Source organism: Dasypus novemcinctus, chromosome 10 (assembly GCF_030445035.2).
Source record: "Dasypus novemcinctus isolate mDasNov1 chromosome 10, mDasNov1.1.hap2, whole genome shotgun sequence".
NCBI lineage: Eukaryota > Metazoa > Chordata > Mammalia > Cingulata > Dasypodidae > Dasypus > Dasypus novemcinctus.
In genome coordinates this window covers 15,402,704-15,425,582 of record NC_080682.1, presented here as the reverse complement: position 1 = coordinate 15,425,582, position 22,879 = coordinate 15,402,704, and the positions used below count along the sequence as shown (strand labels likewise).

The 22,879-nt window shown below is 36.2% G+C and overlaps 1 protein-coding gene and 1 pseudogene across 1 annotated transcript; both read left to right on the top strand.

Annotated features, from left to right (window-relative positions):
• Positions 1-281: 281 nt before the first annotated feature.
• On the top strand, positions 282-20,648 carry LOC101424618 (membrane-spanning 4-domains subfamily A member 5). The gene is made up of 5 exons (XM_012519451.2): positions 282-526; positions 3,429-3,557; positions 4,243-4,299; positions 5,858-6,010; positions 20,512-20,648. The coding sequence occupies exons 1-5, from the start codon at positions 374-376 to the stop codon at positions 20,614-20,616; spliced, it is 597 nt and encodes a 198-aa protein (XP_012374905.2). The 5' UTR covers positions 282-373; the 3' UTR covers positions 20,617-20,648.
• On the top strand, positions 8,914-9,012 carry LOC111760413 (U6 spliceosomal RNA; annotated as a pseudogene).
• Positions 20,649-22,879: the final 2,231 nt, after the last annotated feature.

The window sequence follows — 22,879 nt, the reverse complement described above, 5'->3', positions numbered from 1 at the left end:
AATCAAGTAGAGGTTATTTGAAACCATTAAGGTTCAGGGTGGTTTGCTAGCACAGCTAAATCTAATAAATTCAGGTGGCCTAAAAATGAAGCACTAGGTGAATAAACTCTATGTTGGGGATGTGACTTGCCCAAGGTAACACAGTGAGCTCCTGAGGTCCTTTGATCACCAATCCTGGGCCTTTTACCACTAGACCTTTTTGGGATCTCAGCCAGTCCTGAGATTCTATGACTCTGTGACTCCATGGTTCTATAATTCCAAGACAAAGCACAACAATGCTAGTCTGCTTTAGGCAGCCTTGCTACAGGAGAAGAACATGATCTAGACTGAAATACCAACTAAATTATTTTCTTTCAATATCAACTATACCATCATGGATTCAAAAACTACTCACAGTCCCTTGTTTCTGGTGTTTCCTCCAGAGATCACTGTTCCCAAATTTCAGCAAACGGACCTAAAAGCTACGACCCATCGTTCTAAAATATCCTTGCCAACATTTCTTGCTAAAAGACAGAAAATCTTAGGCGTAAGTAAGACTTTCCCAATGTATACTCTGCTGGGGGAAGTTGGGGGAAAGGATAGGGAAAAATATTTGGTGGCACATGTATTAAGGTAGGAACCAATTCCAACTTTTATTTCCATTCAATTCAGAAAAATACAAAATGAATAAGCCAGGGTTCCTGGGTTTTTGAAGGTCACAGTCAAGGTGAAAAAAAAATTCCCAATTGACCATCCACAAGATTTTTCTGTCAAGTTCACAGAAAAGAAAGGGGAAAAAAGTAAGTAGAATTCAGTAGGCCAGTTTACCTACCCTGGGCTATTGTGTTCTATAGGTTCCTAGTTTGAATTTTGTATTTCCCCATTCAAAAGTTGGAACTCACAGTTTGGCAACACGATATGATATTTTATATAATACGGCTTTCGAAGAAAATCATTTTAATACTAAAAGTGCTCATCTCTCCATTCAACCATCTATTCAATTAATATTAATTGATTGTCTTTATTTAGCAATACTTCTTGCATACAATGTAGGGGTTCAAGTATGTTTGTCCATCTCCTAGAAAATATTTGAACTTTCAAGCCCAGCCTCCAAGAATGGAAAATAGAAAGAAATTAATGTTTTCTTTTTTAGGAATAATATAGATGTAGAGAGAGATGGCCCACTGACATTCAGAAGACCATCTGAATGGCAAACTGTGTCAGCATTTAGGCAAATATGATGAAATTCAAACTTCTGCTAAGAAGTTCAAAATATTTTAACAAATATTTCTTGAAGTTTGCAAAAAGGACTATGTTAGACACTGTGGAGATTTAGGAAATAAACACAACCTACCCTCTTTCACTGAGGAGAATAAATACATAATTTAGAAATAATAAGAGGAAAACATTAAAATTATATTCCAATGTAGTATCTAATAAGAGCTATAGATGGTAAGAGGAAGGAGGAACCAAGACAGGGAACAGTTAATAGAAGTGTTGAGACAACTTCTTGGCAAATTTGGAATTTATTCTGGACTCTGAAGAAGTGATAGAATTTCAACAAGTGGAAATGAAAGGAAGGGAAGGCGGCATTCTAATCTAGGTGGAGAAAGTATCATGAACAAAAGCATATGGGTAGCATAGTTTGGGAATGGCAAAAGATAACTAATAGAGAATAAACAAACCTTAGAAGATGTATGATGAACTAAGAACTATGAAACTAATTTGAGGCCCTAAGTGCCAAATATATTCCATCCTTAGTTAGATTTTACAATGTAGACAAATGGTTTTTAATCTGTAAAATCATTTAAATGACGTAAAGCACTGTAAAATATACAATGATTATCTTAGAACTACTTAACCAAAAATTTGAGTTAAATATCTGTGTTTTAAACACTTTTATGAATTACTCTGATGATTATCTGATTTGGGAACCATTTTTGCAACAAAATTGAGAAGAATAACTGGATTGGATTTCCATTTTGGAACCTTACTCCAGCACTAATAAAACATTGGAATAGAAGAAAAGGAAGTTAGGACAGAAAGGCTTGTTGGAAAACAATTTTTAATAATTCATATGAATTGGTGTTGGCTATTGAAGTGAGCAGCCTTTGCCCCTATAATATTTAGGACACTGAGGAACAGAGAAGAACATGTGGGAGCTAAATCCCAAGAAGCAAAGAGAAGGAGGCTGAGTTCTCATTGACCACTTTCCTCTTTGAAACTATTTAATTGTAGATGGAAAGTGAACAGAAATGTCTCTACCTATGTCTTTCTACATATGGGCTGCACGTAGAGTAAATGAAATGAGTACCCCAACATTGTCCAACACAGAAAAAATGGAAGAGAAAAAGCTAAATACTTATGTTTTTGGTTGTTTTGTTTTGTTTTTGAGGTGGTACTGGAGATTAAACCTAGGACCTCGTACATGGGAAGCAGATGCTCAATCACTTGAGCTACATCTGCTCCCCAATACTTAAGCTTTTGCAAGTAGAGGCCCTGCCTATTTTTTGACAGTTGGGAATTTGCACTAGAGAAACTGAAGATGACCTTATGACCTCAAACCTAAGAAGATGATGATGTCAAAAATCAAAACAGAGAAGGAAGAAAGATCAGATTTAAAGGGAAAAACTCAGCTTGGTTTTGGACATATTGAATATGAAGTGTTAGTGGGACATTCAAGAAAGGGTGTTTGATAAGAGCTAGAAATGTGGATCTGGAGTTGAACTGATTAGATTCTCCTACTTGAAGGTGATAGTCGCTATGGGAGTAAATGAGAGTAATCAGACTGAAAAGGTTGATTGAGAATAAGAAGGCAGAAGACATAGACATGTATTTTTTATATCTGTCATTCTTTATGAAATTCTCATCAATTCTTCCTAGCATTTCTCAAACCACTGCTTGCTATTGCAATGTGGTCTGGCAAGCAAAAAGTAATAGAAAAGGTGTGGCATGCTCTGGGCTCAGGAGGATGACAATATTTCCACAGGCTCAAGGTATTGGACAACTCCAGCAGAGTTTTCTGATGGTCCTCTTTAGATTGAGGCTAGGCTGTTAAGGTGATTTAGAATTTAGTGCTTTTCAAATTTATAGCATTCATAAAAACCACCTGGAAAGCTTATTAAGACACAGATTTGTCAGACCCAACTGGAGATTCTATTCTGTAATTATGAGACAGGGACTGATACCTTGCTTGTCTAACTCCCAGGTGATGCGGATGTAGCCAGTTCATGGGTCAAATTTCAGAAACTGATTTAGATCATTTATCCATTAAAAATAGAATTTATAGAGATTAAGAAAATACCTGGGAAGATAATAAAGGGCTTTTCTTTCCTCCCTTTATTTACTAAAGAATGAGATTGCCAAATCCTTTTAACCCAAAGGAAATCTTCTAAGCAATATGGAACTCATCATTTTGCTCTTTCCTTACCATGACCTTTTCTCTACAGACCACCCAGATTGTGTTGGGAGTGATGAACTTTTCTTTTGGAATTGTTTTGCTTTTTACCCTTGTACCACCATATCCACGTTTTCCCTTTATATTCATTTCCGGATATCCATTCTGGAGCTCTGTTTTGGTGAGTACAGTCAATTGAGTCCAACTTAAAGTCATGCCAATAAGAATGTTAAGGAATAGTTATAAAATGAACTGGATTCAGGTGACAGATCAGGATATCTTTGGAATAGCTTTAAAAAGTGAAAAAAAAGTATCCTTATTAAAATTATTTCCCAAATGATTCATCAGAGTCACTGATATTCCATCACTGGGTACATATTCCTTCAGGTCTGGAAACCATGTACTTGAAGAATACTCAGCATATTAGCTGCAACTCCACCTTATTTTCCCATTCAAGAGAAGGCACTGGATTGCAAATATGTATGAGGGATGTTTTTTATAGGGATGATGGAATCCAATTCAATTGGTGGTAAACTGAGTTGACACAAGGGTGTCATGATATCAAACCTGAGTTCACAATATCTATAAAAGGAGGATGGATGAGAAAACTAAAGCCTAGTCAGATAAAAATAAAAGCTTTCTTATGTTCAAATAGTTAAGGCCAAAACAAATTTCCGGTTCAGTGTTTGGTCCATGATTCATTTGTGGACAGTTACACAAGGCATCTCACTCTTCACAATGTCTTGAGGATAGTGTGAACTAAGAAAGAGGGTATATAAAAGAAATGCATAGAGGTCTACTCTGCAAGCATTCCTTAACATTGACTAAACATTATCAATCCTTAAGATGTTGGTTCTTTTTAACAGTTCATTAATTCTGGAGCCTTCCTAATTGGAATGAAAAGGAAAACCACAAAAACTCTGGTGAGTTATATTTCCAATTTCTTAAAAATATTTGACTTTGAAATAATTCGTTGTAGCCTTGATGAGGCATTTGGAAGATCCATAGGCTCCCATAATTCCACAAACTGTCAAGTTAGCACTTCTCCCCTATCACTAGCATATGCTTTCTTTATTTTATAGAATCATAAAACATTGGAGCCAGAACAGAGATTTCCAGTTCATCCAGTTTAATTCTTATTTTATAAATGAAGACATTGAGGCATAGAAAAGTTAAATAATTTGTCCAAGGTCCCCAGCCAGTTAGTAGTAGAATAGGTAGCAAGTATTCCTAACAGTCACTCATTCATGTTTTCTAGCAGTATTTTTGGTGCCTACTGCATCCAAGCACTTTAACAAGCACCAGCTTGACTCATATGAAAGGCACACTGTGCTGACATACTGATTAAACCATAAACAGAATTGAGGAATGAAGAAAGTGGTGCTCATGAGTATGGAATTGAATATCATGGCAGTTTGAGATTATTTATGAATCCCAAAAAGATATTGTGTTTTTATACTAATCTATTCCTCTGGGTGTAATACCCTTGATTGTACTAGATTCAGCTGAGATGTCTTTGATTAATTATGTTAAGATTAGGGCTTCGATTTGACCATATGAGTAGGGTATAACTTCAGTTGAGTCCCTGTCCCCTTGGTGGGCCTATATAAATGGACACTCACTCAAGAAGAAACATGGGAAGACAGAGGGCTCCATAGATGCCAGAGGAGAAAAGGCTCAAACAGCTAAAGTCCTGGAAAGAGAGATGAGTCATTTGCCTGATAGTTTGCAGCCGAAGAGAACAGAGCATCTGAGCAGTGGAGAAGGCCCAAAAGACCAGACAGAGATTGCCCTCCCTCTTGCTTCAACATGTGGCAGCTGACTCTGGTGAGAAAGCAGCCTTGAGCTGGACTCTTTAAGGCTTGTAACAGTAAATTTTCACACAAAATACCCTGTATAAAAGCCAGCAGATTTCTGGTACTTTGCATCATCACCCCTTTGGCTGACTAATACAAATATGAATATAAACTAAAGTAGAATATTTTATTTTCCTCAAAGAATCAAAGACAGGAGTTATTAAGAAATCGATAACTGATTTTCAGCAAAGAGCATTTCCTGTGAGTAGTTTCAGGAAGAAAAATATTGCAGGGAAATATAATGCTTAAACACAAGGGCCTTAAAACAAAACAAAAAATAAAAAGAAGTCGTGGCTTTCGCCAGAGCCTCAAAATGCAAAATACAATTACTATATCTCTAAGTAACTCTTTTGTCCTTTGTGCATCCCTCCCCATCAAATATATTAGGATCTCTCTACATGGAGTTAACTTTGGCACAGAATGCAGGGATGGAAGAGTTATTAAAAGTTCATTGGCTCCCCTCTTTCTGAGGATAAGGCACCTGAAACCCAAAGAGGCAAAGTGAATCACACAAGAACAAACAGCCATGTTGTGGCATTGCGATGCTGTGTTTTCAGTCTCCCAGCACACTGTTTTGTCTAACGCACAGGCTGAGTGATTTCTTTATGTCCTTATTCTTTTTCAGATGATCATGAGCCGAATAATGAATTCCATTAGTGCCCTGGGAGCAGTAGCTGGGATCATTCTCCTCTCATATGGCTTCATTCTAGATCAGCACTACATTTGTGGCTATTCTAATGAAGCCAGCCAGTGTCACACTATTACCACCCTATTCATGGTAAGTACATTGCACCTCTAGGATAGAAGTGATAGGTTTAACCAAAAAAGTTATTAGCACCCAATCAGCACCATTCAGAAAATGTATTTTATTTTATTTACAAACACTTACAGAAGCCATAATATTTGATAGGCATTATAGCAGGTTTGTGTGATAGAAATAGAAACACAAGATGACCACCGCCTTTAGGAAGTCACAGGTGAACAGAAGAGATAAAATATGTACTGAAATGGATACAGTATAAAAGAGACAGTAACACACTATAAGAAAAATGCAGTTACAGCAATAGCAGTTCACAGTCTTAGATGGACATCTGAAGGGTGTGTCGAGGTTTTTTTATGGTTTTGGCTATGATTTTAATACTTATGCTGGTCTTCCAGTAAAGCCTGATTGATTGAAATCGGGCATTTATTTCTGCTCTTTCCAAAATACCACCAAAATTAGAGTAAAAGAATATACTCCACAAGGAGAGAAAAAGTAGTCAACAAGACTCATCAAGATTTGTTGAAAGATGAAAAGCGAAGCTGAGGAGGCTGAAAATTAACACCTAAGGAAAATGGGGTCCCAACAGTAGTAAAATATTCCACACTGAAGAGTCCTGGAATGGCTGAGCAGTTGGGAGAACCAGGACCACGAAAAGCACGAGTGAAGTGAAGAGCAGAAAACAGGGAGATTTGTTCCAATTCTGCTGAATTGGGCTATTTTGATCAATTCTCCCCTAAACACAAATTAAAATCCTACATTAAAAACAACCAAAATCAGTGACATTATCAACAGGGTCATATAAGACATCCTCTGGAAAAGTCTCTCCACAGAATCAACTAAGAAAAGGACAAATCCCATTTGCTTGGCTCTCTGGACTTCAATAGAGACTAGAGGAGGACTCTGCAAATGCTGAATCAAAGAAAAAGAAAAACAAATGCTAAAATCAGGTAGGAAATTTTAATCCTAGGCTTGCCAAATTGAACCCCTCACCCTCACTAAGTCTTGTGCAGCTTGGAAGCCATAGGGAGGCAGCACGACCAGCCGGGGCCCTCCTGCTGTGGATGCACCATAAAGCCACTCATAGCAGCGAGTTAGAACCCCATGAGTATCCAGGCCACAGAGACCTGGGATGGAGCGCAAGCAGTGGAGGAGAGCCAAAAACAAAAGTGCCCCCAAGGGAAAAGGAAACTGCAGCAGAACTATTGGCAAGAGGTGCAACACTCAATCCAGCCTGTGTGCTGGATCACCTAAACACACTGCGGAACTTTCTGGACTAAGCCCATCTGGCAGGATGTCCTAACAAGGAAGAAACCAGAGGCAGAAAAGCCTCATGGTTTAAAACAAAAAAGGTGGGATGGGGGGGGGGGGGGGTGGGCACTGAATGTTGTAAACAGGGTGAGTCCCAAATGTGGAAAGGGGATACTGAGTGAGGGAGAAGGTTTAAACAAATTAAAGCAGTTGGGGAGAAAATTCTGCAGAAAACAAACAGAGCAGATCAAGATCCCCAGAATAGGAATAGGGAAAAGGAAGCTTTCTTTTGGAGGTGAAAAAATTGCACACAAAAAAGGGCAATCTTAAAAAATGAGCTGCATATCCAAGTCAAGACTCATGTGCAGGAGTGCCAAGAAAACATGAACAGCTAAACACGGGCTGTTCTAAAGGTCCAGAATAAGTTAGACCGAGCATCAAGAAGAGCCTTAGACAAAACCAATCAACAGTAAAACCCTAGGCAACAGGAAGAACCTGACCTCCAGAGTTAACATATCCAAAATAATCTGATGCCCAGACATCAGCAAAAATTACAAGCCATACTAAGAAACAGGAAGATCTGGCTCAGTCAAGGGAACAAATTAAAACTTCAGAGGAGACAGAGAATTTGGAAAACCTAATCAAAGAATTTCATACAAACCTCGTATATCAATTCAAGGAGATGAGTAAAAATAGAGCTATAGAGCTAATGGATATTAAGAAGACAGTATGTGAGCATAAAGAAGAAGTCAAAAGTTTAAAATGAAGCATAACAGAAATAATTGGGATGAAAACCATAGTAATGGAGATGAAAAATACACTAGAGGCATACAAAAGCAGATTTTGCAAGAAGAAAACTTAGCTAACTAGGAGACAGGACAATCTAAATCACACAGTCAGAAGAACATATAAAGAAAATAAAATAGAGCAGGGTCTCAGGACTTCAATGACAGCATGAACTGTACAACTATATGCATCATGGGTGTCCCAGAAGGAAAAAAGAAGGGAAAAGAGACAGAAAGAATATCTGAGGAAATACTGGGAAAAAATTTTCCAACTCTAATGAAAGATACACACACACACACACACACACGTCCAAGAAGTCCAATGTACTTCTAAAAGAATAAACCTTAATAGACTTACTCCGACACACATACTATTAGGGATATCAAATGCCAAAGGTAAAGAGAATATCCTAAAATCATCAAGAGAAAAGCAATTCATCACATACAAGGAATCCTCCATAAGACTAAGTCCTGACTTCTCATCAGAAATTATGGAGATGAAAGGGCAGTAGTATGATATATTTAAGGTACTGAGAGAAAAACTGCCATCCAAAAATTCTTTATCTGGCAAAACTTACTTTCAGAAATGAGGGAGAGTACAAAATACTCACAGATAAACAGAAACTGAGAGAGTCCATAAACAAAAGACCTGCCCTATGAGAACTACGTAAGGGAGTTCTTCAAGTTGAAAGGAAAAGAGGAGAGTAGCTTAGAGTAGTATGAAGAAATGAAGATTGGCAGTAAAGGGAACTAAAAGGGTAAATGCAAAACCAAATCATAATGTAACCTTGATATACAACTCTACTCTTAAATCCCATAAAAGTAAGAATACAATTGAACAAGAAGAAAGCATAGTTCCTGATAACAGACATGCAAAATATAATTGTACCCATTTTGGCAGCTTATATACTAAAATTGGAATGATGCAGAGAAAATTAATATGGCCCCTGTGCAATGCAAATTTGTGAAGTGTTCCATATTTGTAAGATTTAATATCCATCTTACTCAACTCTTCCAAAAAATTTGAACAAGGAACACTACCAACCTCATTCAATGAAGCCACTATTACCCTGATACAAAAGTCAGATGAAGATATTACAAAAAAAGAAAACTACAGTCCCATCTCCTTAATGAACACAGATGCAAAAATCCTCATCTGTGGATGAGAATACTTGCTAATTGAATTCAACAACACATTAAAAGAATTATTCATCATGATCAAGTGGGTTTTAAACCAGGCATGCAAGAGTAGTTCAACACAAGAAAATAATCAGCATAACATGCCATATTAATAAATCAAAGAAAACTCGCATGATCTTATCAATTTATGCAGAAAAGGTATTTGACAAAATACAGCATCCTTTCCTAATAAAAATACTACAAAACATAAGAATTGAAGGAAACTTTCTTAACATGATAAAGGCCATATATGAAAAACCCATAGGTAACATTGTACTTAGTGATGAAAGACTGAAAGCTTTCCTGTTGAGACTGGGAACAAGACAAGGAAGCCCATTGTCATCACTGTTGTTCAAGATAGTGCTAGAGGTTCTAGTTAGAGCAAATAGACAAGACAAGGAAATACAATGCATCCAAATCAGGAAGGAAGAAGTAAAATTTTTGTTATTCACAGATGATATGATCCTATACCTAGAAAGTCCTGAAAAAATCTACAATAAAATTGCTAGAGATAATAAGCGATTTCAGCAGAGTGTCAGGATACAATACTAATCCGCAAAAATAAGAAGTGTTGCTATACACTAGTAATGCACAATCTGAGGAGGAAGTCAGGGAAAAAATTCCACTACAATAGTGACTAAAAGAATCAAATATTTAGGAATAAACCTAAATAAAGATGTAAAACACTTGTATTCAGAAAATACAATACATTCTTAAAAGAAATTTTAAAAGACTTAAATAAATGGAAGAACATTCCATGCTCATGGACTGAAAGAGTAAATATCATTAAGATGTTAATTGTACCCAAATTGATATACAGATTCAAGGCAATCCCAATTAAAATTTCACCAGCATTTTAAATAGGAATGGAAAACACAATTATCAAACTTATTTGGAAGAGTAAGGGGCCCCAAATAGCCAGAAACTTCTTAAAAAGGAAGAGTAAAGTTGGAGAACTCTCACTTCCAGATTTTAAATCATATTACCTAGCAACAGTGGTAAAAACAGCATGGTACTGGCATAAAAATAGACACATACACCAATGGAACTAAATGGATGGTTCAGAAAGAGACCCTCACATTTACAGTCACGTGAGTTTTGACAATACTGTCAAACTGATCCAGCCTGGGCAGAACAGGCAATTCAACAAATGGTGCTGGGAGAACTGGATAGCCATATCCAAAAGAAAGAAAGATGCCTCTATCTTATACCTCACACAAAAATTAACTCAAAATAGGTCAAAGACTTAAATATAAAAGCTAGAATCACAAAGCTTCTAGAAGAAAATTTAGGGAAACATCCTCAAGACCTGGTGGTAGGTAGTGGATTTTTAAACCTTATACCAAAAGCATGCACAACGAAAGAAAACATGGACAAACAGGACCTCTTCAAACTTAAACACTTTTGTGATTCAAAAGATTTCATCAAAAATGGTGAAAAAGGCAGCCCACTCAATGGGAAAAAATATTTGGAAATCACATATCTGATCAGGGTTTGATTTCCATTCTATAAAGCTCATACAACTAAACAATAAAAGAGCAAGCAATCCAATTTAAAAATGGGCAAAAGACTTAAATAGACATTTCTCCAAAACGGAAATACAAATGGCCTAAAAGAATATGAAAAAAAAATGTTCAATATCACTAGCTATTAGGGAAACATGAATTAAAACAACAATGAGGTATCATCTCACTCTGCATAGCATGGCGATTGTTTTTTAAAATATTGAAAATATTAAGTGCTAGAGAGGGTGTGGAGAAACAGGAACACTTCTTCACTGGAATGTAAAATGGTGCAGCTTCTGTGGAAGACAATTTGGTGGTTCTTCAGGAAGCTAAATATAGAACTGCCATATAATCCAGTAATTCCTCTACTAGAAATATATCTGGAAGAACTGAAAACTGTGATGTGAACAGACATTTGCACACCAATATTCATAGTGGCATTATTCACAATTGCCAAAAGATGGAAACAACCCAAGTGTCGATCAATTGATGAATGGATAAACAAAATATTGGTATATACACATGATGGAATACTTTGCTGCTGTAAGAAGAAATGAAATTGGGACACTTATTTTTTTTTAAAGATTTATTTATTTCTCTCCCCTTCCCCCCTGCCCCAGTTGTCTGTTCTCTGTGTCTATTTGTTGCATGTTCTTTGTCCACTTCTGTTGTTGTCAGTGGCACTTTTTTGCGTCATCTTGCTGTGTCAGCTCCCTGTGTGTGCAGCGCCATTCCTGGGCAGGCTAAACTTTCTTTCGCACTGGTCAGCTCACCTTATGGGGCACACTCCTTGTGCGTGGGGCTCCCCTACGCGGGGACACCCCAGCATGGCACAGCACTGCTTGTGCGCATCAGCTCTGCACGTGGGCCAGCCAGCTACACACAGGTCAAGGAGGCCCAGGGTTTGAAGCGCGGACCTCCCATGTGGTAGACGGACTCCCTAACCACTGGGCCAAGTCCGCTTCCCTGGGACATTTATGATAACATGAATGAACCTTATGCTAAGTGAAATGAGCCAGACACAAATTGACAAATATTGCATGGTCTCACTAATATGAACTAAATACAAAAAATAAATGTATAAACTTGAAAGCTAGAGTATGGGTTATTCAGAGATGAGAAAAGGGCTGAGAAAGGATATTGATGCTTAATGTATGTATAAGTTTTAATTAACTTGACTGTAAAAGTAGGAAAATGGATAGAGTTGACAGCAATACATATAGTGAGTAGATTTAATGCAGCTGGTTTATAAATGGGATTGGAGCTGTGAAGGGTAGTCTAGGGATATAAATGTCAATTGAAAGAAAGCTAAGAATAATCTAGAGACTGAATAGCATAGTGTACCCAGAGATGGATGAGAATTGTGGTTAATAGCACAAAAACGAGAATGTTCTATGAACTAGAACAAATGTACATCACTCTTACAAGGTGGTAAGAATGTGGAGAAGCATAGGGAAAATACAATTAATGTAAACTATGGACTATAGTTAACAGCAATACTGTAATATTTTTGGATTAATGCCAAAGATCTACTGTGTTAATATTAGGAAGGTTATGGAAAAAATATATATCAAATGTATGCTATAGACCACAGTTTTTGGTTATAGTCTGATGACATTATCTCATAATTTGTAACAGAAAGTCCATAACAATGTAGTGTATTGGTGGACGGGTGTTGTATGGAAATTCCACATGTGCCTGATTGTTTTGTAAGTTCACAACTTCTCTAACAAAAAATGTATTTAAATATAATATATATATATATAAAGTTGAAAAGTGGGATATAAACTATGTAAAGGTGGGAAACAGAGGCATATGATAAGAGAGAACATATAGGTTATTGAAGCAAAGTTGGTATTTTTCAAATTAGTGAATTATAGATTTTGGTTGTATAATATAAAACCCAAGGTAATCACAAAGAACATATTTTTAAAATATAAAGAAATAGAAATGAGAAAGGAATCAGTCAGATACATCAAAAGGATCAACTCTACAATAAAGGAGAGACAAAAAATATGACATATAAAAACCAATAAGGAAATGGCTAAAGTAAGTACTGCATTTACAGTAATCACATTGAATGATGTTAGTGGACTGAACTTCCCAATCAAAATATACAAATTGGCAGAATGGATAAAGAAACATTATCCAACTATATGTTGTTTACAAGAGACTCACCTTAGACCCAAAGACAAAAAATAGGTTGTAAATCAAAAGATGGAAAAATATATTCCATGTATATATAAACAAAAAAGAGTTGAAGTAGCTATACAATATCAGTCAAAACTGACATTAAGGCAAAGTTGTTATAAGAGACAAAGGAGGAAACAATATATTAATAAAAGAGGCAAGAAGAAATGACAATCATAAATATTTATGCATCTAACCAGAGTGCTCCAAAATACATGAGGGAAACACTGGCAAAACTGAAGAAAGAATTAGACACATCTACAACAATGGTTGGAGACTTCAACATACCACTTTTATCAATAGGTAGACAAACTAGCAGATTAATGAAGAAGCAGAAAATGTGAATAATATGATAAATGAGCTAGATCTAACAGACTTATACAGAATATTGCACTCCCAAAACAGCAGGATATATACTCTTCTCAGCTGCACATGGATCATTCTCTAAGATAGACCAAATGTTGGCTGACAAAAGAAGTCTCAACTAAAAAGACAAATTATACAAATCATCTTCTCTGACATGACAGAATGAAGCTGTAAATAAATAACAGGTGGAAAACTGGAAAATCCACAAATACATGGAAATTAAATGACACACACTTACACAATCAGTGGGTCAAAGAAGAAATTGCAAGGGAAATATCTTAAGATGAATGAGAATGAGAACACCACACATCAAAACTTAAGGGATGCAGTGCAGGCAGTGCTGAGAGGAAAACTTATAGGCCTAGATGCTTACATCAAAAAAGAAGAAAGAGCTAAACTCAAAGACCTAACTGCATACCTGAAGGAACCATAAAAACAAGAGAAAAATAGTCCTAAAGCAAGCAGAAAGAAAATTAACAAATATTGGAGCAGAAATAAATTAAATAGAGAATGAAAAATAATAGAAGATTAACAAAACCAAAAGTTGATTCTTTGAAACATCAGTAAAGTTGACAATGCTTTAGCTGGAATGAAAAGAGAAAAACAGAGAAGATACAAATAAATAAAATCGGAAATGAGAGAGGAACATAACTATTGATCCCACAGAAATAAAACAGATCATAAGAGGATATTATACTATATGCCAAAAAATTAGACAACCAAGATGAAATGGACAAATTCTTAGAAACACACAAACAACCTACACTGACTCTACAAGATATAGAACATCTCATCAGACCAGATATAAGTGAAGAGATTGAATCAGTCATCAGAAACCTCCCAGGAAAGAAAAACCCAGGACCACATAGCTGCAGAGGTGAACTCTGCCAAATATTCCAAAAATAAGTAATACTAGTCCTGCTCAAACTCTCCCAAGAAATTGAAGAGGAGGGAACACTACCTAACTCATTCTATGAGGCCAACATCACCTTAATACCAAAGCCAGATAAAGATACAAGAAAAGAAAATTACAGGCCAATCTCTCTTATGAAAACAGAAGGAAAATTCTCTACAAAATACTTGCAAATCAAATAAAAAAGCATGCTAAAAGAATTACAAACCCCAATCAAGTGGGTTTTATTCCACATATGTAAGGGTGATTCAACATAAGAAAACTGATTAGGATAATACACCACATTAACAAAACGAAGGGAAAAAACTACATAATCATCTCCATGATGCAGAAAAGGCATTTGACAAAATCCAGCACTCCTTTATTGATAAAAACACTTAGAAAAACAGGAATATAAACAAACTTTGTCAACATGATAAAGGGCATATATGGGAAAACCCACTTCTAACATCATACTCAATGGTGAAAGACAAATCTTCCCCTCTAGGATCTGGAACAAGACAAGGATATCCACTGTCACCACTGGTATTCAGAATTGTAATAGAAGTTCTAGCCAGACCAGCTAGGCAAGTAAAAGAAAGAAAAGGCATCCAAATTGAAAAGGCCTTATAGAATTTCTTGGGAAGTATTCAATCCTCTTCTATATTTTGGAAGATTTTATGAAGTATTGGTATTAAATCCTTGCTGGGATTGAACCATGCTCCCCAAAAAAGGCATGTTCAGGTCCCAAAACCTGTCCTGTAGGTACAAGCCATTTATAAATAGGACCTTTGAATATGTTAAAGTTAAGGTATGCCCAAACTGAATGAGTGTGAGACAATTCAATAATGCCTGAAATCCTTGTAAGCAAAGGAAGTTGGACAGAGAAAGAGAAGCCACAAAGAGCAGCCAGAAGCTGGAAGTCAATAGCACATGGAAGAAAAAGGAGATGATGCCACTATGTGCAATGCCTTATGACACAAAAGCCTAGGAACCCCAAAATTGCAGACCAGTCATAAGATACCAACCCCAGGAGAAAGCAAGCTCTAAACTGAAACACTGAAACAATAAATTCCCATTGTTAAGCCAACCCATTGCAAGGTATTTGTTTTTGCAGCTAGGAAACTAAAAAAGGTCTATAAAAAATGTTTGGTAGAATGCATGAGTGAAAGCAAGTGGGCCTAGTCTTTTCTTTGTGGGAAGTTTTAAAATTACTTGGTATAGGTCTATTTAGATTTTTAATTTCTTTTTGAGTTAGTTTCAGTAGTTTGCATCTTTTGAGTAATCTGATTGGGCCTTATTCTCAGCATTAGTGAATGAAGAAATATGACAATACTGATTGTCAAGGAAGAGTGTCTTGGTAGTGTTATGTTAGTAGGTTATCCACCAATAATCTAGAACCTTAAATTGACAAATGGGGAAGAAATAACCAAAAGGATAAATACATCACAATCAATGACATCTGGTTTCTTGGAGGAGGGTAGCCTTGCCCCAGTAGTCTTGAGTGGAACAGGTCTAGCTGCTAATTCTGAGGAACTTGAGCCAAATGACTATTAGTTGTTCATTCTTTTAGACTACCTGCTTCTGAATAGTCTCTAAAGCACTACAGTTTAAGGTTTGTAATAAATGTATATTCTTGTTTTTGTAGTGGTCTTAATAAGATCTTCTCAAATACAGCTCAAGAGTAAAGTCTTTCTCTGATGATGTTTCCAAAATAGCCAGGCTTCTGTCTAAGATAATAAAAGAATGATTAGATGACTGGCAAGTGTAGCTATAGTCCATACCTGCTAGTGGAAAACACTGACAAATTAATTATATAAATAAGGATTATCAGAATAGGGTAGTCACCTCTGGTACAAATAACAAAATTATCAGTCAATTATTTACCTGAAAGTGAAAAGATATTAGAGATAGTGAAATCCTTGGAAAATCAACCTCAGTCTGTTGACATAAGAAATCAGCCACCCCTGGGGGGTGAATATATGACAAAGAATCACTCCAAAAGCCAATTTCTTATATACAAGTAGGCTGTAGAAAGTCCTTACAAGGTTTTCATGACTGACCCAAGAAATAGTTTTCTAAAAGAATTGGTCTAAGAAGGACTTTTACTCTTTAGTCCCTAAGACTGACTAAGAAGGCATAATTATAAAATCTATGCATGACTGCTGCCCTATGAAGTTATTATAGATACACACAATATAGACAAATAAAGACAGACAGCATGATTAGTAGGAAAGCTTCGGAAGACCTCGTTGAGAAAAAAGAAAAACAAGTACCAACTTAAGAAAGTAATTAAAAGTTCTGGGAGACTTGATTCCTAGGGCAAACAGAAGATAAACCCTGCTGAGAGAACTCAATGAAAATTGCTAGACTTATAAACGAGTGTGCAAACCCCTGATGGGAAAACTCAAGGAGCTTCGGTGGCATAGGTAATCAGCGAGTCAAAGGACCAAAACCATAATGGCAAGGAGTCTTGGCTAGCCCTCACTTGGGTCTCTATGACTACTAAAGGATACCCATTCAAAGACCACCATGGAAATCTATGACAATAAAATTCTGTGTTTACTTAACTTGCTAAGTAAGGGAGGGTGTAGAGACTCAGTCTCAAAAGGGGGAAATAGAGAAGGGTACATACACAGTTTCAGCAGCAGGAGTTAGTCATAAGGTGACTTGAAGACAAAATACATAGTCTGGACAGGAGCTGGTTAGACTCTACAAGCTATAGAAGTTGCTGGAATAGTCAATGGTATTATGATTGGAATACACCAATGTTGTACATGGAATTACTGATAAAACAGTTTCTCTGAGATCTTATCTTAAATATAGGCTCTAAGGAACCTGATGTGAAAACTTGAAGCTTAGATAATTCGTCTCACACACTAGCTTTGGTTCACTATCAATTTGGTGAGTCATAGTATAGTTGTTTTTAAAATCACAGTTTCTGTTTCATTTCTCAGTTATTAGCTATCTTAAGTAAAACTAAAACCATTAAAGATTATGAAAGTTACAAGTTAAAATTGCAGTGGATACCAGAGGTTGAGGGGAGGAGGGTGGGATGAATAGGTGGAGCACAAGTCTTTTTTTAGGGCAGTGTAACTATTCTAATTCTGTCTGATACTATAATGGTGGAAAAATGATACTGTGCATTTGTCAAAACCCTTAGAATTGTACATTGCTAAAAACAAACCCTAATGTAAACTGAGGGATTGAGTTAACAATAATGCATAATATTGTTTCATCAACTTTAACTCATTGCACCACACAAATGTAAGATGTTAATAATAAAGAAATGTGGGGTATGGGGATAGGGAGGCTATATATGGGAACTCTATACTTTCTGGGTAATTTTTCTTTCAACTTTAAACTGCTCTAAAAATAAATTATATATATTTTAAAAACTCAATCAATGATAAACCTAAATGTGAAATCTTAAACTATAAAGCTTCTAGGAAAGAAAAAGAAACATAGGAAAATATCTCATGACCACGGAGGAGGAAAAACTTTCTGAGATAGAACACAAAGGTACTAACAACAGAGGAAAAAAACATTTGAACAACACCAATCTAAAAAAAACGAAAACTAAATTGAATAAAAACTTTCCCATCAAAGACATCATGAAGGAAGCAAAAAGGCAAGGCACAGAGTGGGAGAAAATATCCCCAATACATATATCTGACAGAGGAGCCATATTCAGAATACAATAAGTACTCCTGAAAACTAATAATAAAAAGACAAAAATTGTAAACAGCTTCTACAAGTACTTCACAAGTAAAAGGAAACTAATGGTTAGTGAGCATGTACAAACGTATACATTATTAGTCATCAGAGAAAAGCAAATTAAAATCACAATACCATTACACATACACCAGAACATCATTCATTAAAATACTGACAACAGCAAGTATTGGCAGAAATGTTAGGCAACTAGAACTCTTATAAATTTCTGGTGGCAATGAAATGTTCCAACCACCTTGGAAAACTATTTGACAGTGTTTATTAAAGTTAAGTATTTTAGTTGTTAAAGGCTCCTGGGAGCAATATACCAAAAATGTGTTGGCTTTTATAATGGGAATTTTTAGATTAAAAATTTACAGTTCTGAGGCCATGAAAGTTTCCAAATCAAGGCATCATCAGATATGCCGTCTCACAGAAAGTCGGCTGCTGGTGATCCTGGACTCCTTCCACATGGCCAGACACATGGTGACATCTGCTGATCTGTCTCTGCCTTCTACTCTGGACTTACTTATCAAGCATATGGCCCCTCTCTCCCTTCTTCAGGCCTCTTTTCTCTGAGCCTCTTTTGGGCCTCTTTCTAAGCCTCTATGCACCACTGATTCCAGCCTCTGGCCTCCAGGGCCTTTCTCTCAGTCTCTTGGGGTTTAACTGTCTGCTGCCTTTTTCTGTGTGTCTCTGCATGTTGCTCCCATTTAAAAATGACTCCAGCAAGAAGACCAAGACCCACCCTGGGTTACATCTCACTTAAATAATCCATCCAAGCCCCCCCCCCAACTGAATCCAATCCAGTCAAAAGGCCCCACACCCACATGAATGGATTAGCTTTAGCAACAGCTCTTTTCTGGGATTCACAAAAAACTTCAGACTGTCACATTAAGCATATACCTATTTTATGCCTCAGCAATATATATCTCCAAGGAAATGGATGTATAAATATAAGAATGGTCACAGCAACTCTATTCATAATAGTCAAAGCTAGAACTTGTTCAAATGTCTATCAAAGGAGAATGGTTACACAAACTGTGATTGTTCAAACAATAACATGCCACTCAGTAATTTAAAAAGTCAACTGATGCACACAAGGAGATGGATGAATTTCAATCCATTACTTTGAGCAAAATAGTGAATTCAAATGCAAAAATGAATAGGCAAATTTAGTCAATGGTGTTTTAAATCAGAAGGGTGGTGTTGGATTGACTGGGATGGAACGTGAGAGAACTCACCAGAGTGATGGAAATGTGCTATATTTTGATTTGGAAATAAAAATATGGAAAATATAAATATTTATATATAACCTTTGGTATGGTAAAAGGACTGTAGAAATATTTTTAAAACAGATGACAGCAAAGCTTTAATGTTTATATATACAATGAGTGCATATAACAGACAAGAAAAAGTCAAGAAAACAATAGAAAAGTGGACAAAGAATATGAGGGAGGCATTTACAATAAAGCAAATCTAATGGCCAGATGGGTGATACTCAAATTCACTAGTTGTCAGAAAATATCAATTAAATTGACAATTAACTAACATTTACATGGTAAAAATTAAAGACCTATAACACTGCCAGAGATGTGGTGAAAAGTTGTTCTTGTATATCAGTAGCAGAAATGTGAAATACTACTACTTAAATGAGAGATACACCTAACTTTCAAACCAGGTATCTATCCTCATAGCAATTATACCACCAATATATAAGTATATATACTGGATGATTATTGTAGCATTGTTCCAAGTGGTTAAAAAAAAAAAAGGAAAGAAAAGTTGGAGGAAGAGGAAGAGGAAGAATAAAATAAGTTCCTAATTCTAAAGAATGAATAAATTATGGCAAACTACATCATGAAATATCATGTGGCCTGTGGCCATCAAATACCATGTGACTCTAAAATAGTTTTTTAAGCTATAGTTAAAACATGGTAGACAAATATGGTTATAAAACAGTATGTTAGCCATCATAACCTTTGCAATTTAAATGCAAAATATAGTTCTTAGAAGATTATAAACCTTAACTCGCTTAGTGCTAATATATCTAGCGTCTAGGCTACCAACAAAGTGTCTATCCCTATTTGTGCTCTTAGTTGCCAAAAAACAAAACATTTTAAAGGTCTTTTGCATTTTATCATAAGAACACATGCTGGTACTATTAGCCTATGTTTCTTTTTATGACTTTTTTTGCATGTTCCTCTTTTTCTGGACCTATAGTTTCTTTTATATTTCTTATCTTTTTCATTCTACCTTTTCTATTTTTGCTTCTATCTTTTTCCTGTTTCCTCACCTTCTCCTTTATATCTTCTTCAGCAAGCCACAATGTAGATGAGGCTTTTTTATTTGTATTTTTTGTGGGGGTATATTTTATGGACTTCTGAAATGCAATATTTCCTGTATACAATGTAGAAAATGGCTTCTTTTGTATGGCTTTCTCTAAGAAAACAATACACTATTCTTTGATAACATAGTTGTATATTCTCATGTTCCTCCACTGATTTCCTAAGCATTAGATACAGAGAGACAGGGGGGAGGTTTTCCTCCTGTCTGTCAGTGCTACATCATTGTAATCAGAAAATCAATTATTGTGCTAATACCATGACGCTTCATTTTTTTCTTCATCTATTACAGGGAATTTTGATCATGTTGATGGCCTTCACCGTTATTGAATTAATCATTTCTTCATGTTTCTCAATTCTGGGGAGCCATAAAATCTCTTGCAAATGTGTTGAATAACACTATGAGAATAAAGATACGTTATAATGTTACTTACAGGTGAATTTTGTTTTGAGGAAAAGCCAAACGGGAATATAGACTCCTAAGGCTGGCAACAGTTTGGAGCAAAAGGGAAGTGGGTTTGTTGTTTCTTTGGATTTCCTTTTTGAGATGGCATCTCCTCCCAATTCACATTTATCTTGGTGTCATCTCTTCCATTAGTTATGCATTCATTCAGCACATAGTGTGGGTACAGACATATGAAAAGAAACCCAGCATGGGAGATAACCAAGTCACCTACCTTCTCTGGCTCACGACATCTTCTACTGATCTTCCCAAGCTCCACCCAGTTCCTCCTACAACATTGCTGTGTGGAAAGGTGAATTGGTGCAAAAAGTGTGTTGGCACACAAATTTTACATCAGTGCTTCAGGGTCACCAGTATCACCAAGCATCTGAACTTTGACACACTCTAGGCTGACATATACAAGATGCCATTCATTTCAGACCATTCATAATAACAGAAGGTACATGGCTGATGAAAGAGCACAGCATGGACTTGCTCTCTACTATTTGGTGTGTAATACCTAACAGTTGTTATAAAAATTAGAGAGCAATGATCCTACAATGTATACAATAAATTCTCATTCTCTCACCAATAAAGTCTGTTTATAGGTAAAAAAAAAAAAAAAAGATCTACTCACGACAACTAGAAGAATAACAATAAAGAAATCTAACATTTGTGGAGTCGCTACTATGTTCCAGGCATGGTCATGAGTGTTTTAGGCATGTTACTGATTTAATCTTGAAAAATTCTAAGGTTTTATTATCATGGCCATGTTACAGACCGGGAAGCTGAAGCACTGAGAGCCATCTGCTCAAAGATCACCAAAGCGTGCAATGGCAGAGCCTTAATATCAACAGGCAGTCTGGCTTCAGGGTCCAAGGCCCCAATCTCTAAATCCACATCTAAAACTTTTTTTTATCTCAGAACCCCTTTACCTTCTCAAAGATTGTTGGGGACTTACCCGTTAATATAAATAATATTTTTATTCAAATAACTAACTAGAGGCATTGCTTTATATTTTTGCAAGTATCTTTAATGCAGGTGTTCCCAAACTTTGCTTTTGAACATTCAGATCATCTCACCTGTGGAGTTTTCAAAAACCCCAATGCCCAGGTCAGACCATGTACCAATTAAATCCAAATGTGGTAGAAGCTGGGCATCTGTTATTTTTTAAAAATCTCCAGGTGATTCCAATGGAGAATAAAGTTTTGAAACCGCTGCTTTACTCTAGCTTAATGGAAGATTACTGGATTCTCTTACCTACTTTGTATCCAATCTGCTGTGAAAAAAATGCAAAAAAAAGAATGATAAAGGAAAACAACATCTTAGTATTATTATGAAAATAGTTTTGAGTTTGCAGACCCCCATAAAGGATCTTCAGGGCCAGGGAAACCTCCAACTACATTTTGAGAACCCCTGTCCTATATTATATTACCATTCACTGATTGAATATCTGCTAAGTATTGGAGATTTTACCTGTATAATCTCATTTCAATGTCATGACAGCCTTCTGAGGTAGGTATAACTAGTCTCATGACTCAGACAAGAAAACTGAAGCTCAAAGTGGGTAACTTTTCTGAGACCAGAAAGGGAGGACAACATAGAACCAGGATTTACAGGATTTTAGCCCAAATCCCCCTATCTTATGCTGCTTTGGCATTAAAATAAAACAAAACAAAAAAACAGCAAAAAAGTACTTAGCATACACAAAGAAAGAAACGAACATGCAGGCTTTCATTTCTGCTATAATCTGGACGGAGAAAGGTCTAAAAGTGCATGTGGGAGAATGGGGAGACAACAGGGATACAGAAGATAAATTTAATTTTTCACTTTCATTGGAGTGAGATTCTGATGAAAAAATGTTCAGCAGCTGAGGTTCAGATATGTGGGCTTTGAGGTACATTTAAGGATAAGGGTCCTATCACCTAATGGTACTTAGCTTAGTTCTACGGCAGACAGGTTTAAATATGGGTTTTGCCATTAGAGACAGTAAAAAGGTCAGTGGTTGCCAGGAGCTGATGGGGAGGGAGGAAGAAAGGATGATGAATGGGAGGAACACAGGACACTTTTAGGGCAAACTATTCTGTATGGACACTTAAATGGAGAATATGATGACATTTTGACATTTGTCAAAACCTGTAGAACTGTATAGCATAAAAAATGAACCCTTATGTAAACTAAAGACTTGGGTTAACAATAATGTATCAATATTGGTCCA

What these genes read in the sequence shown, in the direction of transcription:
- LOC101424618 (XM_012519451.2), top strand. Translation starts at nt 374, where the DNA reads ATGGATTCAAAAACTACTCACAGTCCCTTGTTTCTGGTGTTTCCTCCA. An exon ending in AAAGACAGAAAATCTTAGGC is followed by an intron (nt 527 to 3,428) that starts GTAAGTAAGACT and finishes TTTTCTCTACAG; the next exon opens with ACCACCCAGATTGTGTTGGG. An exon ending in CATTCTGGAGCTCTGTTTTG is followed by an intron (nt 3,558 to 4,242) that starts GTGAGTACAGTC and finishes TCTTTTTAACAG; the next exon opens with TTCATTAATTCTGGAGCCTT.